Source organism: Oratosquilla oratoria, chromosome 10, assembly GCF_046742065.1.
Source record: "Oratosquilla oratoria isolate Oo_2021 chromosome 10, ASM4674206v1, whole genome shotgun sequence".
Classification (NCBI taxonomy): domain Eukaryota; kingdom Metazoa; phylum Arthropoda; class Malacostraca; order Stomatopoda; family Squillidae; genus Oratosquilla; species Oratosquilla oratoria.
The window spans coordinates 27,027,811-27,045,438 of record NC_134786.1 but is presented as its reverse complement, the minus strand read 5'-3'; the positions used below and the strand labels follow the sequence as shown (position 1 = coordinate 27,045,438).

The following is a 17,628-nucleotide window of genomic DNA, read 5'->3' as shown; positions in this document are numbered from 1 at the left end:
GGGCCTGATCGGCGGGCTTGCCCGTTAACGGGCATATTTGACGGGCAAACGATCAAATTGCCCGAAAGGCCGCCGAGCGAAATCACTGAGCTGGTGCCCGGTAGCTGGAGTTTCTACCCTGCCAGACGCAAGATAATATCGTGAACCCACAGCGGGCCTTCATCCCACATTCCACGGCATAGTAGCACAGTGAACATTTAACGATGGCAGCCCAGGATAACTCTAGTGAGCCACCAACAATTTATTGGTCTAAAGCACTTACTAGTACTTTGATTGACCTTTATCGTAAGAATCCATGTTTATGGAATGTGAAGCTGAAATGCTATAAGAACAGAGACAAACGCATAACAGCAGTGAAGGCTATTGCCGCGGAGATGAGAGAGCATGGTACTTCCGTTACGACGGATGACATAAAAAAGAAAATAGACACGCTGCGTAACCAATATCGGCGTGAATGCAAGAAAGTAAAGAATTCACAGAAGTCTATGACCTGATTTTCCTCCATGACAGTGAAAATCCAAGACCTTCATCGTCAAACTTGGACACAAGCCAAAACACTGGGAATGGTGAGGATACGTCTTCCGGAGAAACATCTGATTATGAGGTAAGACTAAGTTTTCTCTCTCTCTCTCTCTCTCTCGTGAATAGTGAACTGCATGGTTAATAATTTTTATTGCAATTAACCTGACTTTGATTTTATTAATAGATAACTTGGAGAAGTTCAGTAGTATGGCTGATACGAGCAATACCCATTGTGTTTAAGAAGTTAGTGAAAATTGAATCAATAAAGGTTATTCATAATACATAACTGCATCTGTTATTTAATGGAACTATACATTTTATTTTACACAAAATAATATATAAATGACACCTTCAGATAACATTATCTGTGTTTTTATTGCAAAACAAAATTAGTTATAGAAATAATCAGTTTGTAACAAAATATTGCATAGAAGTTCATACATGTACTATACTACTATAGCCTATACATGTTGTGAAGAGGATTTGCCATTTCAGTATATGTAGTCATAAGTGTGATAATGAAGAAAGGAAAATATTTAAGTGGTGGAATGATTTTGCACAGCTTTGTACTGCCATGACACTGCACCTTCATTATTGAAATATTCCATAAAGTCATGGCGTACACTTTGAGCTTCTCTACTTGTGTTCCGTCGTTTTCTTTGTAGCTGCAACAAGTCCGGAGTTTCACGCCATGTACCAGGGAGGATTGTACATCTTGCAACATCCTCACAATCCAAAGACCCCTCAGGCGTATATTGCGTGACATGATCACGTCTAAGAAAGTTATGTAAGGCAGTACATGCTAATACTACCACCTCAACCTTGTTTGGAGATAGGTTTATGGGTGACAGAAAGATTCTAAATTCATTAGCTAAAATCCCAAAGGAGTTCTCTGCTGTACGTCTAGCCCTAGATAGGCGATAAGAAAAAATGCGTTCCTCATTACTTTGGGTCTGGTGAGAGAACGGTTTCAAAATGTGGCGTTGCAAGGGGAAAGCGTCATCTGCCACAAATACGTATGGTAGCATTCTGTCACTTCCTTGAGGTTTTGCATCGCTAGGGAGACCTGCTGTATCTGTGACAATACGGCTACTGATAAGTGTATTATCCCACACACCACCGTCCGACACTCGCCCATTGCAGCCAATATCAACATATAAAAATTCACAATTAGCATCACAAATAGCCATGAGAACTATACTATGGCTGCCTTTGTAATTATAGAAATAGGAGCCACTGTCAGGCGGAGGTCTTATCAAGATATGCTTCCCATCAATGGCTCCGACGCAGTTCGGGAAATTCCACCGTGTTTTGAAGCCATGTGCCACACGCATCCACTCATCTGGGGTTGTAGGGATCTGTCAAACGTAAAAAAAAAAATAATAATAAATAAGGAGAATGGTACTGGTAATGTTTTCCTATAAAAAATTCGATCTATAACTGCCTAATTACGTAATTCAATGACATAACCATAAGTAACACAGTTTCTTATATTCTAGATCTTTAATGACCCACTGTTGGCTGCTGCTGATGCTTCCGAGGTAACACCTGGAACTGCTGACATCCCACCTGGTCAACATGTGGTGTCAGACCCGCATGCGCCAGGACCTTCTCATGCACGACCAGCAAAAAAGCCACGCAAAACGATTATTGATGAAACTCAACTAATGCAAAAGGCTTATGACGAACTTAAATCATTGTCTCAAACAGAAAATGTGTTTTCTGCTTTCGGAACTGTGGTTGCAAATAATCTTAAAGAAATTAATAGTGAAAATCAGATTTACGCTCAGAAGTTAGTTCAGGATATAATTTTTCTCGGTCGACTTGGAAGGCTTTCCTCGTCTACTAAGATCGTAGAATAACTGTCATCATGTAATAATTTTATTATTTGGTAAAGGTATTGGACAAAATGTAAGTATAGCGACATCACATACATATTTGTATGTATCTATATAAGCGCTCAAAAAGTTCATTAAGTTTGTTCAGAATTATATTAATTTCTTTCCTAGTGCATGGTCTGTTTATTGTTTTGAATGTGCATTGTATGCAATTAAGTCAATTATGTATTACACAATACAATATTCCCAATCATTTATATGTTTCATTAGTTTAAATGCTATAACACCCAACGTTATCAAACGTTATCAAATCAATAATGATTATAATAAAAATATAATACATAATTGAGTCTTATTTATTTAGTTACATTAATCATGTGATTAACATAACACAGGTACATATTTACATTATTTACACGTAACATGTTTATAACAGATTCACTAACCTGTAAGTAGTCAGCCTTCAGCACCTCGTATATGGCCCTACATGTTTCTGGTATTATGCGGGACAAACTTTGCTTTGATATGCGTGTACTGTACTGCAACTCCGAATAAGAAGACCCACTTGCTAAATATCGCAGAGTTGCTTCCAGACGAGCTTCTGCTGTAATGCTGTTTCTCATAACTGTGTCTTTCTTCACTATGTACGGCTCCACCTTTGATAATAAGATGTAAAAAGTGCTTACATTCATCCTCAGGTAATTTCTGAAGTCGTGTTCCTCACTACTTTGTAGTTCATGAAATTGTTGCAGTGCTTCCAAACATACTTCTTTTCTTTAACCAATCTTTACACCATATCCTTTTTTTCTTTTTCTTCTTGAGACACACAGCTATTATCATAGAGCACAAAATCTTTTTCTTGACAATGCTAGGCACCATGGTTCTCGTACAGCACTCCACCCGCTACTGGCAACATCGTCGGGCAGGCCCAGCTGTTCATCACTTCGGTCGTGTGGACAACATTCACGGGCAGGCCCGCGAGAATTTGCCCGTTAACGGGCAAACCCGCCGATCAGGCCCGCTCGTGTAGACAGGCCTTTATGGCTTGCTCTGTCAGGCCCTAGGCGTAGTCTGACATTTCCACTCGTAATCCGTTCCCCATACGTCTTCGAGTCGTCCGTGGTAAGAACCCGGGCTTCCCGGAAGACAAGGGGACGTGTCTTATGATACGGAGGGTGGCGCCCCGAGGATCATCAGGCCTCGGCAGCACCATACCTCCGACCTTCAATGGTCTAACGCCTCACGGCACCACCCTCCTTCCATGTTTCTTAAGCAAAAAAATAAATAAATAAATAAATAAAAAATATATATATATATATATAAAAATATATATACCATGTTACCACACAGATCTTCTCTTGAGCCACAGCCAACCTCTTGTCAACTTCACCTGGCTTGAGTTTAAAGATGACTTACCTGATGTTCCACCCCCAAGTAAAACACAAAAGAACTTTAGGCTTAGGGAGTCTAGTGTTAGAATTAGTATAAATCGGTTCAAAGATAAACTACAAACATTTAGCGTAATGAGAAGAGGAAAATGATTTAAATAGTACAGTTTAAGTTGACGCAAAGTGCTAGGTATTGTATAGATAAAATGCCTTGACCATAAAAAAAAAAAAACTCGGGTCGAAATGGACATGACTTTTCCTATTTAACTTAAGCTAATCTACAGTCATGATGGTCGAGAATTTTACCATGTTAAAGTTAATTTCGACGCTCACTGTGACTCAGGTCGAAATGGACATGACTTTTCCTATTCAACTTGAGCTAATCTACAGTCATGATGGTCATCGTGTGAACAGTGCAATGTGCATGTCACATTCTTCGGCGTGGGTACTTGACGTTTCTTTCTCCCCTCTACTGAGTGATAAAATGAATAAGTCTCCCATAGGAAAGACACACGTAATAACGGTTTGAATCAGGCTTCACCTCTCCTCCCACCTGTCCTCGTCTCATGCATAGCTTCGCTGTGCAGGTTTCTTTCAGCCGATAATATTGGGCATGAACATCCGAGTGCCACAGAGGGCTCTAACCCTCCTAATGAAGGGGATCAGAGCCTCGAGAGAGCCGAGACATCTTCCGTTACTGGGCTGGTCCTTGCATCGTGTTCTGCAGTTCCTGGCGTTCGAAAGGGCCATTATGGAGGAAGATCACTTCCCTCAACGTGTCGTCTTTCTGCTCGCCTTGACTACGGACTACAGGGCTTCACAGTGGTGGCAATCAACCGCCACCCGTCCGTCTCCAAACTGGAGGAGGACAGCTCGGCCCTAACCTCCATCACCAACATTCCTGGACAGGAACGGCCGAGCGGACGACATGATTGGCCCTCTCAGAATACAATCCTTCCGGGAGGGAGGACGCCCACATCCACTGCGCCCGGTCCGTGCGTTCGAAGACTACGTGGACCACACGGAAGAGATTTTTGAGGATCATCTTCTATAACTCGAAATTTAGGATTCCCCTAACCCCGAGGTCCCGGGCACACCTGTCTTTCCGCTCTGTGAATCAGGCTTTACCTCTCCTCCCACCTGTCCTCGTCTCATGCATAGCTTCGCTGTGCAGGTTTCTTTCAGCCGATAATATTTCTTTGTCGCGGCTCGTGCCGCTTAAATTCTTCTTATCGGCTTAAGAAACCTACATAGATTTAGGGTCCCTCCCTCCTCCCACAGGCGAAGCCTTCATTTCTCATTGAAGTGAGCTCAGCTAGCCGGGGAGCCGGGGAAGAAGGGAGGGGTAGGAAGGGGGAGGTGGGGTCGACAATGCGCATGCCTGCACAGAGCCGGGAATTTTAAATTTCCGATGATTTTGGCGGAAAATTCAACCACACTCAACCTTCGGGAATTGGCCATATGACCAGGAGTGTGGTATAGGATTATCGCTATAGCTTCGCTGTGCAGGTTTCTTAAGCCGATAAGAACAATAAAATCGTCACTATCCGCGACAAAGAAATAGTGTTGTGCTTGTTGAAAATCGTCTTCCGAGCTTTCCCAGTACAATATAGTGGCCTGCGTTATCATATTACAATCGGAGACCAGGATAAGATCTATAATTTTACCTGGATGTGCCTGTTATTCTAGTAGGCTCGTCAATCAGTTGTGACAGGCCATGAGATTTTAGCAAGTCTCTCATTGCCTTAACAAGGTTATTATTTGTACTTGCCAGATTCGTATTAAAATTACCTAGGATAATAGTTTTTTGGTCATGCATATTGACCCGATTGAAACGTGTAGATTCTAATGAGATATAGAAGGACATCTGTTTCGGTGGTCTGTAACAGACCCCACATAAGATGGGATACGATTTAGGTAACAATATTTCTACCCACACAGCTTCGAGCCCCTCGTTACTCATAAGGTCTGTACGGGGGTTGAATGCTAAATCATTGCAAATGAAAGTACATACCCCTCCTCCGGTCCTCTTTCTATCGTTACGCACAACACTATAACCAGGAATCGCAATTTATGAGTCGGAGATGGTGGACACTTGGAAAAAAATTGGACAAGAAATAGTGTGCGCAAAAACCATTCATGAATTTAACAGCAAACTAGACACTGCGAGATACAAAAGTGGGATACTACGAGCGTAGCTCCCCTTCCCGCAAAATACAACTAGGTAAATACACACACACACACACACACACACACACACACACACACACACACACACACTCACACAATACATGAATTTAAAAATAGTTTAGATAAAATGAGATATGGAGAGGGGACACCACGAGCGTAGCTCCCCTTCCCGTGAAATACAACTAGGTAAACACACACACACACACACACACACACACACACACACACACACACACACACACACACACACACAAGTGAATACACATACATACACATACACACATACACACAAGTGAATACACACACACACACACACAGTGGTCTCAGACCTACCCAGAGATCTGCTAATAATGAGCTCTGAGCTCACTGCCGTAGGGTGGTGTCTGGCTGTCTCGAAAAGAGGCTGCAGCAGATCCGAGGTGAATACACACACACACACACACACACACACACACACACACACACACACACACACACACGTAGTCAAGGAGTTGTGACCTTGCTGTCCCGGTGTGTGGTGTGTGAGTGGTCTCAGACCTACCCAGAGATCGGCAAATAATGAGCTCTGAGCTCACTGCCGTAGGGTGGTGTCTGGCTGTCTCGACAGATACTGCAGCAGATCCGAGGTGAATACACACACACACACACACACACACACACACACACACACACACACACACACACACACACACACACACACACACACATATATATATATATATATATATATATATATATATATATATATATATATATATATATATATATATATACATACATATACCAAGGCTTTTTCCCCCTTCCAAGGGAGGTAGCCAAAAAGGGAAAGGCATATATATATATATATATATATATATATATATATATATATATATATATATATATATATATATGTCTTGTTAAAGACCAATGCTAATTCAGTTTCAACTATCTTCTTAGTTGTTTTTTCCATTCTTCTTATATGTTTCTTATAGTCCAGGGGTAGATTAAACACAAGTCTACCGAGATCCATGGTATATTGACACTAATTATATAAATACAAACGCAAGCTTTCGGTTGTTACATACAACCATCTTCAGGCAGATAAAATGACAGGAAAAGGTCCATGTCAATTATGCTAAGGAGTTACAAAATGACAAGGCTTTATGGTTCCAGTGAGATGGAATTAGGAGAGGTTCGGGTCAGATCATAATGACTGCGGGGGTGGGAAGCTGGACGGTCAGGTGGAATTGGGAGAGGTTCGAGTCAGATTATGACGGGGGGGGGAACTGGACAAGGTGTCCGTTGATGTTATATGTCATATTGTCGAGGGAAATTTTGTCCTGGTGTGACGGATTCTTTGTTTAAGAGTAAGGTGCCTAATGTGTTTGTTTGTATGTTGATGATTGGTGTGTGTTGTGAAATGTAGACTTTCTCCAGGATGTGTAGTTTTTTGTGATTGTTACAGTGTTTGAGTATTTTGGTATTGTTAACTAGGTCTTGTCTTGTTGGATTTCTGTTGTGATATTGAGTCATACATAAACATCATTATGGATAATGTTTACCACCACCCCCAACTGCCCCCTCCTAAAATTCCGGAGAATATCTTGAAGCAGTTACTCATTGCTTGCACGACCGAAGCCCCCTTTTAAGAGCCCAACAGGACATCTCTTTTACCAAATAGAAGGCGTTGCAATGGGTTCACCGTTAGGTTGTACCTTTGCAGAGTTTTACATGTGCAACCTGGAAAACTCAGTACTTCAAAACCCTGACATAAGACCACACCTGTACTGCAGATATGTTGACGACATTTTCGTGGAAATTAGGAACAAATCCCACCTAAGAGATCTCCAACAAGCCATGGAATCTTCCTCAGTCCTGAACTTCACATATGAGCTTAACCTACATCACAAAATCCCCTTCCTCGACGTCCTTGTCAATTCCCGAAATGACCGACATGAAACTAAAGTGTACAGGAAGGACACAGACATTGGACGATGCATGAATGCCGACAGTGAATGCCCCGATAGGTATAAGCTGAGCGTCATTCGAGCATATTTAAGACGTGCCTTTCGTAACTGTTCTTCTTGGGACTTGCTTCACACAGAACTCTTGAGACTGAAACAGATACTCATCAACAACAATTACTCAAACACTATCATAGACAAAGAAATCAACCTCTTTCTGACACGTACCCAAACTCAACAGGAACAAAAACCCACACAGACTATACACAAAATTTTCTTTAAGAATCAAATGACACCCGCATATAAAACTGACGAACGGGTCTTAAAAGAAATCATCACAAGGAATGTCACATGTATCAACCCACAAGAAAAATTAGCCATAATTATATACTACAAAAACACAACCGTCTCTAGCCTGTTCATGAAGAATAACCAGACAAAAGATAACAACACCCTAAAGCAAGCGAATGTGGTATACCAATACTCCTGCTCCGAAGAAGGTTGCAAACTTCTGCCTAACATGAATTATATTGGTGTTACCACTACTTCACTTAGCCGAAGGCTCACAATGCATGCCCGCGATGGTAGCATACGGAAACATATGACTCAATATCACAACAGAAATCCAACAAGACAAGACCTAGTTAACAATACCAAAATACTCAAACACTGTAACAATCACAAAAAACTACACATCCTGGAGAAAGTCTACATTTCACAACACACACCAATCATCAACATACAAACAAACACATTAGGCACCTTACTCTTAAACAAAGAATCCGTCACACCAGGACAAAATTTCCCTCGACAATATGACATATAACATCAACGGACACCTTGTCCAGTTCCCCCCCCCCCGTCATAATCTGACTCGAACCTCTCCCAATTCCACCTGACCGTCCAGCTTCCCACCCCCGCAGTCATTATGATCTGACCCGAACCTCTCCTAATTCCATCTCACTGGAACCATAAAGCCTTGTCATTTTGTAACTCCTTAGCATAATTGACATGGACCTTTTCCTGTCATTTTATCTGCCTGAAGATGGTTGTATGTAACAACCGAAAGCTTGCGTTTGTATTTATATAATTAGTGTCAATATACCATGGATCTCGGTAGACTTGTGTTTAATCTACCCCTGGACTATAAGAAACATATAAGAAGAATGGAAAAAACAACTAAGAAGATAGTTGAAACTGAATTAGCATTGGTCTTTAACAAGACATGTCTACAAGAAAATTTACTGCCAAAATATACTAATATATATATATATATATATATATATATATATATATATATATATATATATATATATATATATATATATATGTGTGTGTGTGTGTGTGTGTGTGTGTGTGTGTGTGTGTGTGTGTGTGTGTGTGTACATATATTATTATATATATACTGTATATATATATATATATATATATATATATATATATATATATATATACAAATATATATATATATACATATACATATATATATATATCTATATCTATCTATATATATATATATATATATATATACAGTATATATATGTATATATATAATGTATATATATATATATATTTATGTTCTTCGCAGACTAAGCCACAAAATATGGAAGTATCTTCACACTTAGTAAGTGTGAAGATACTTCCATATTTTGTCCACTCTATGCTGAAGCACACCAGGAATAACTCATTATCATTCTTTTTATCTTGTTATTGACTCCCAAAACTGCGCTTGGCAACTCTACTGTTGCTCCAGGTTGAGAAACTTCCCCAGAATTTTTTTCATAATTGACAACAAATACCGATGTAATGTTTTGCAGTGGCTACTAACTTAAAATCAAGGTGTGGATATTTTTCCTATAAATGTTAATGTAGTAATTAGAAACTTAAGAAAAATTTGTATATTCTTTCAATACTCTATGTCAGTTGTTATCTGTCAACACTCCAGGTGCACAACAAAACACAGAAGGTGAGATACAATACTTTTTTCGTTGTTTTGCGGTTTTTTGAAGACTATTTGGACGAAAATTAAACCAGAAGACTAATGCATTATTGATACGTTGGAAAACTATTCAAATAAGAGCATGATTGTACTTTATCTTTGGTATATCGTTTTACCAACTAAAGCCAGGGCAGGCCTATTGAAATTTAGAATTAGATTTCGACTTCCGGTAGGAGATATCAAAATCTAAACCATCGCTACCCAACAGCAGTAGACGAAAACCAAAGACCAACAGAATAAGTAGTTAGCCTTAACTTGTTATATATTTCAGGTGTATTATGTAACCGAATTATTATTTGGAAAAAAGGAAGAAGACGGACGCAGTGAATATTAAATTAATGAAGTGACAGGTTCTGTTGCTGCAGAATCATAGAAGGACGATGATCCAGTCCAAAAGTGCACTTTTATCCCAATTATATATTGATTTGATTAGTCACCTCCTATATAAGAAATTCCCAAACCCAGGAATGACGTTTCTATGACAGAATCCTTATCACATGACTAAATCATAAATATTAGATCTTGGAATGAGTATTGTATAAATCATAAAATGCACTCAAATAATGTGCTAGGTGAGTGGTCGCCTCAACAATTACTTTTCCATTTGACATTGTTCAGTATTTTCTCAGAATTTTACAGAATGCAAAGATTTCAGTTTTTCATCAAGACTTATACAGTCTTTTTTATTGTAGATGCTTTGTGCTTCCCGTTCATTTATTTTTGGTAATTCAAGAAAAAATTAAGAACCTATGTCTGTGGTACTTTCTTCATCAGTATATGACGTATTGGTACATGCAGCTGAAAGGTTAATTACTGCAAAGTATGGTTACCCAAGCAAGGTTTAGTCAACCAGATTTAATGTAGACTTATATATATAACCTAATCTGACCTAATGCAACTAATCTCTAGGTCAGCACCTTTCCTAACCTTGCTGCTGGATGTTAGCCAGGGGCAGTGGACCTGGACCCATCAAATTAACCTTAATAATAGACTTAGTTGAGGCTGTGCCCAAAGAGGGAAGAGAAGTCCCCCCCCCATCAGCCTTTTATTTTTGGTAAAATCATAGTTGCTTATGTGCTAATTTGTGTCATGTGTGTTCTTTTGTTGGGTGCACTGGTAACCTCTTTATGGGTAAATGATGAAAATATGGTCAATTTATAGTTTCACCCAACCATAGAATTTGATATGTGACTTATGTGTTTCTGATGAGAAATGTTGTGATATGAACGATGGTGTACATCATTTCCATCGCAAATGCATACTTTTGAAGTAATTAAGTATTGAAGTTATGCACTTATGACTACATCTCCCGAACGATGAGGAGGGACGTGTTGGAAATTGGGGTTTTTGGGTGGGGAAGATTAATTAATGGAGTAATGCACGTTGCCAAACAGGTGTAAAATGAAGAAGACTAAAGAAACGCCAAAGAAAAAAAAAATCCCATATTGGCGGGTACCGCGCGCGACGATATGTTTGTTTACTAACGATTAAGTATTTGTGAGTAGAAGCGCTAGATTTAGGGAAGACGCTTGTGCAAGACTTGGTAACCGTAAACTAACCTAAACTAAACTAACCTAGCCTAACCTAACGGAGGTAATGTTAGTTTACGGTTAGGAAGTCTTGTGCGGCTGGAGTGGACTTCGGTAAGTGTAACAGATCTAGCAAGACCTTTTTCAAATCGTTGGTAAAAACAATGATGGCTACCGCTGGACTCTGGCCGTAAAATGTGATTTTTTTTTATTCCTGTTTTGCAACGCACATTACTACATTTATTAGTCTTCCCCACCCAAAAACCCCAACTTCCCACATTTCCCCCCAGATCATTCGGGAGATGTAGGCATAAGTGCATAACTTCAATATTTAATTACTTCAAAAGTACACATTTGCAATGGAAATAATGTACACCATCGTTCATATCACAACATTTCTCACCAGAAACACATAAGCCACATATCAAATTCTATGGTTGGGTGAAACTATAAATTGTCTGAAAATATTGCTAGAAGTTTTTAAGTTGATGAGAGAATTATTATTTTTATTTGTTGACAGCTTTTGTGGTGAAATATAGAATTCTTACAAGTACAGTGCCTGATATGGTCCAGTTCACCAAAGTCCACCTGATTTAGTCAAATCTGTTCCGACCATGGGTGCATTGTCAATTTTATATGTATCTGAGCAATGTAAGGCCTGACAAAAGCCTGCCATCCTTATCATGTTACTATATATAGTGGGCCCATTGTATACCACACAATGATGTATTTCATGTTTGCACCCACTAATTATCATAACATAAATATGATCATCAAGCAAATAAAGAAAAACGAGCCACCCATTTGCAGAGGTGTGGAAGTCCCCCCCCCATCTGGCATTATCCAACAGCATTGCACCCCTGACTTAATATAACTTGACAAGTGTGGGTGTCCATATTTGTTAATGTGTGCATATGTGTCTGAACAGATCTAACGTGTTAAAGTAAATGTGATATAGTATTACGGTGATGATAGACTGCCCATGTCAGTTTAGTGTGTTACCAGAGTTACAAGAAAATTAAATCAGTAATATATTGATTTATTATTACACACACACACACAAACACGCACTTTCGTCGGATGGACGGCGAAGATTGGAGTTCTGAAGAGAAAGTGAAGTTTTCGTGGATCTCAACGCAAAGAAAGTACCCTATTGTATTTACAGGGAAGGGAAAAGCTCATGGTGTAGTGGGAAAGTGAGGAAAAAGGAGAAGGGGAGGGATTACTGAGGGAAATGAGGAAGGGGAGGACTTGGTCCAGGAGGCCAGGCGTCTTGTAAACAAGAGAAGGACCGATGATTTTGGTGAAGGGATTAACAAAAATGTAAAGATTAGAAATATAGATAAGAGCAGCACAATGGAAGGTGAGGATAATAATTTCCAGGAATTTAATGAGGGGGGGCGGATATCAACCTCAACAGATTATCAAGACTAGAGGAAAAATTTGATAAAATGACCGAACATTGGGAGAATAGGTTTGGTAACATATCAAAGATTGTGCAGAGTTGAAAAATTGGAAGAACTAGAGAAGGTGAACAAAAACTTAACTAAAGAAATAGAAGAATTAAAAAGACAGTTAAAAGAAGTAAAAGAAGAGAATGAGGAATTAAAGAGGAATAATAAAGACAATAAAGAGGCCATAGCAAAAGAAGCACAGGGTTGGAAAAAAAATCCAGGAAAATAGTAAAGTTGCATTTACTGACATAATAAAACAGGAAATGAAAGAACAAACTGAAGACTCGGTTATTAAAGTGATGAGACAGGAGAATATAGTAAGAGACTTAGCAGATAAAAAGAAATGTATAATTATATTAGGAATGGAAGAGAAATATAACCTAAATAGAACCACAAGAATCAATGAGTAAAAAGAAAAAGTAGCAGTTTACTAGAATTAGTTCAGGAAGATGAACCTGAAATCATGAAACAAATTGAAGAGATGTATAGGCTTGGAAAATATAGTACAGATAAGACCAGACCAATTAAGATTAAATTCAGGTCACAAACGACAGCAGAGAATATCTTAGCAAAAACAGGGAAACTAGCAGCAAGTGAACAATATTAAAAGGTATGGATAAAAAGAGGAAAGAGAGGAAAAAAAGAAAAGATGAAGCTAAGGAGAAAACGAGAACAGAACAGAGTCAGAAAAAGAGAAATTCTATTGGAGAGTAGTGAATATGAAAGTAAGGAAATACGACATACTAGAGAAAGACAAAAGGGAAACAGAGAATACAATGGAAGTGGCAGAAAACTAAAAGTGTCCTACACAAATATAGATGGATTAATAACAGGATTGAATGAGCCGAATGATTATCTGAAGGAAAAAGAACCGGACATAATGGGAATTGTAGAAACAAAATTAAAAGGTCCACTACCACCCAACAGTGTAGGACATGATGCACATAATTTATTGGATTAGAAACAGAGAGACAAAACAAGGGGATGGAGTTATGTTCCTGACTAAGAAGAATATAAACATGAGGTGTGACATATGGAAAGAATACAGTAGAGATGATTATGATCAGAGTGGAAGACAGAGATAAGAAGAGCAGAAAGTTTGTGATAAATTATGTGCCTCCAAAACAGCCTCATGGGAAGAGAGTGAACATAAAAGTATGTTAGAAGACACAAGGATAACATTAAATAAGATAATGGAAGATGGAGGAAGAATAGTTATGATGGGCGACTTTAATTGCAAAGAAGTCTGCTGGGAAGAGATGACAGTAAAGGGTGGAGACGGCTCATGGGGAAATGTTCTACTCAAGATGATTATTGACCATACAATGACACAGTGGATACAGGAGAACACTAGGTATAGAAATTAAGAAGAACCATCGAGACTAGACCTAATAATCACATCTGAACCTAGAATAGTGGAAAAGATTGAATATAAAACACCAATAAGTAAAAGTGACCACATATTGATTGAACTGGAACTAAATGAGGAAAAATACATGAAAAGAAATAAACAATATAGAAAAGGAAGAATGATGTATGAAAAAACAAACTTTGATAAAATAAGAGAATTCTTTCAAAAAGAAAACTGGGAAGGAATATACAAAGAAGAAACAACAGTGGGAGGGAAATGGAATATTTTGACAAAAATTTATATATATAAAAAAAAAGTAGTGGAAAAGTATGTCCCAAGACAAAAACAAGAAAAAGATTATGTAAAGTGCTGGTACAACAAAAGTTGTAGGGAGTTAAAAGACAAAAGAGATAAAGCTTGGACCAAATGGAAGACAAAAGACCTGAAAATGGAAAATATATACTTGTTATAGAAATGTACAAGTATGCAGAGAGGAAAAGAGAAAATATGAAAAAGATGTCATAGAAAAATGTAAAGATCAACCAAAACTATTTTACAGATTTGTAAACAACAAACTGAGAAACAAACAAGATTTGCAGAAATTACAACAAGGAGTTGAATAAACAGAGGAAATAGAAATGGCAGAAATTATGAACAAGCATTTTAAATCAGTGTTTACAAGGGAGAACATACAACCTGAAGAGAACGAATGGAAAGAGAAAGTCCCCCTATGAAAGAAATAGAAGTAACAAAGAATAAAATAATGAAACACTTGAGTAATCTTGATGTCAGAAAATTGCATGGACCAGATGAAATAGTAAACTGGATTTTGAAAGAATGCAGGAATGAAATGGCAGACAAAATACATAACATAATAATCAGTTCCTTGAAAGAAGGAAAAAATCCAAAAGATTGGAAAAAAGCAAATATAGTACCTATATATTAAGAGGGAAATAAAGAAGACCAACTATAGATCAGTCTCTCTAACAAGTACAATAGCAAAAATTTGTGAAAGAATTGTCAAAAGTAGATGGGTAAAATATTTAGATAAAAAAGAATGTGCTAAATCCAAGGCAATTTGGATTCAGACAAGGATGATCATGCGTCACCAATTTAATATGTTTCTATTCAAGGCTAATAGATATAATACAAGAAAGAGATGGATGGGCTGATTGTGCATTTCTAGACCTAAAAAAAGCTTTTGACAAAGTACCACATAAGAAGTTGCTTAAGTAATTAGAAACTAAAGGAGGAATACAGGGCAAACTGTTTAAATGGATGGAAGACTTTTTGCAAGAAAGAAAAATGAGAGTAGTGATAAGAGACAAACACTCAAATTGGGATGAAGTAATTAGTGGTGTTCCGCAAGGAACAATTCTGGCCCCAATAATGTTTGCTATATACATTAATAATATGGATGAAGAAATTGAAAGTTACATGAGCTTCTTTGCAGATGATGCAAAACTATTAAAAAAAGTGAACATGGAAGAAGATTGTGAGTCACTACAGAGTGATCTAAATAAAGTATGGGATTGGAGTAGGAAGTGGGAGATGGAGCTCAACACTAAAAAGTGTAGTATAATGGAATTTGGAAAAAGCAATAACAGAATAACAGGATCATATAAATTGGGAGAAGAAGGAATAAAAAAAAGTTGAAAATGAGAAGGACCTGGGAGTCATTGTTATGAATAATATGTCACCTGAGGAACATATAAATAAGATTTTGGAGAAACTTATGATTTAATAAGAACTAAGTGGCATTTACATACCTGGATGAAGAAATGGTGAAGAAAATACTAATCACTCTGATAAGACCAAGATTGGAATATGCTGCAACGATGTGGTCTCCAAGTACAAAAAAAAATGTATAAAAAAAACTTGAAAGAATACAAAGAGCAATTACAAAATTGGCACCAACACTCTCAAAACTATCATATGAAGAGAGACTAGCAAAACTTGAGCTTCAGACACTAGAGCAAAGAAGAGAGAGAGGAGATTTGATAGCTATTTACAGAATCATGAAAGGCATAGAAATTATTGATAGAGAGGATCTAATAAAATGGGATAATAGAAATACAAGAGGACACAGAAAGAAAGTCAAGAAAGACAGCTATAGAAGAGATCTGAAAAAGAACAGCTTTCCTCACAGAGAAATAGACAGTTGGAACAAGTTAGATGAGAAAGTGGTGTATGCAAAAACAATACATGAATTTAAAAATAGTTTAGATAAAATGAGATATGAAGACGGGACACCACGAGCATAGCTCCCCTTCCCGTAAAATACAACTAGGTAAATACACACACACGCATATATATACACACACACACACACACACACACACACAGAGCGATAAATACATGGAACAAATTAGACAACAAAACAATATGTGCTAACACTATACAAGATTTTAAGATAAAACTTGATGCGGAGAGATACAAAGACGGGTCACCACATATATTACAACTAGGTAAATACACACACACACTATCAGAGAAATGATATCAGAAGTACAAGAAAATTGTGATATTATTTCTCCAGTAGTGGGTTTTAAGTGTACATTTACAAATGTGTTATAACATCACAGTTTCCCATATATATATATACTCTTTGTGAACAGGTAAAATAAATGTGTATGAAGGAAAAGTGACCTAGTAGAAGTTCGGTTGTGATGCCACAGAATGGGAGAAGACGACAGGCCATCCCTAGCAACTCTTTTTCGGGACAAAAATGTCCTGATTCTCTCAGCCTTTGTCTTCCTGCTTAGTATATTTTTTGCCATCTTTGTCAGGTTAGTTAAAGTGAGACATTTTTCATGGTATCTAACTAATTGCCTTTTTTTTAGGCCAAATTCATTTGGGTTTTTTACCAATAGGATAGGTTCACTAATGATTATTAGTTGGTACTTGGGTTCATGGTAGATTGGGGTAAGCATTGTCACAGAGGACCTCTGAGGGGATGCAGCCATTCTGCCCTGTTTTAGCTATAGTTCCAACTTATTGTGTGTTTTTGGGTGCTACTTTTTAGTTGCAGTGCTCAGCTTCCATTGTTAGGTTATCTGCATTTGATATGTGAGAGCTTTGATGTTATGCATTGTGTTTCATATAGGGAGATCATGCATAATTAAATTAGATAACAAAGATCACACTGCTTGTTGGGGGGATTTTATTGTACACTCATGGTTCTTTATAGGTTGTTGTTTTATGATATATATTTCATATGTAATTCATTGTGATGTATATCTCAAAAATATATGTAGATTTATTTATGGTAGCTTGTTAAACATTATATTTTGGTGATTGTGTGATATTTGTTCCAGTTTGATTGTGAGCTTTGTTCTTTTGGTGTCTCTTGCAACAGGATTGATTTTACCATTCATACTATTCAGGTGAGTTTTTTTTTTTTTTTTTTTT

General features: G+C 37.8%; 2 protein-coding genes across 10 annotated transcripts in view; both read left to right on the top strand.

Moving 5' to 3' along the window:
• The first annotated feature begins 454 nt into the window (after positions 1-454).
• LOC143028812 (uncharacterized) lies at positions 455-2,610 on the top strand. Its single transcript, XM_076191176.1, has 2 exons — positions 455-604; positions 2,022-2,610. Exons 1-2 carry the CDS (start codon positions 455-457, stop codon positions 2,382-2,384), a joined length of 513 nt encoding a protein of 170 aa, XP_076047291.1. The 3' UTR covers positions 2,385-2,610.
• Positions 2,611-9,614: 7,004 nt separating this feature from the next.
• LOC143029172 (sorting nexin-14-like) overlaps positions 9,615-17,628 on the top strand; it is a 184,921-nt gene continuing 176,907 nt past the window's right edge. For 6 of the 9 annotated variants that reach the window (XM_076191678.1, XM_076191676.1, XM_076191675.1 and 3 more), the window contains exons 1-3: positions 9,720-9,850; positions 16,836-17,006; positions 17,535-17,603. In XM_076191678.1, the coding sequence (XP_076047793.1) occupies positions 16,897-17,006; positions 17,535-17,603 (179 nt within the window). In that variant the 5' untranslated portion in view covers positions 9,720-9,850; positions 16,836-16,896. Of the gene's footprint in view, positions 9,851-9,945; positions 10,124-10,196; positions 10,456-16,835; positions 17,007-17,534; positions 17,604-17,628 lie in introns of those variants that run through there. The other 3 variants (XM_076191673.1, XM_076191672.1, XM_076191674.1) reach the window with 3 other exon arrangements.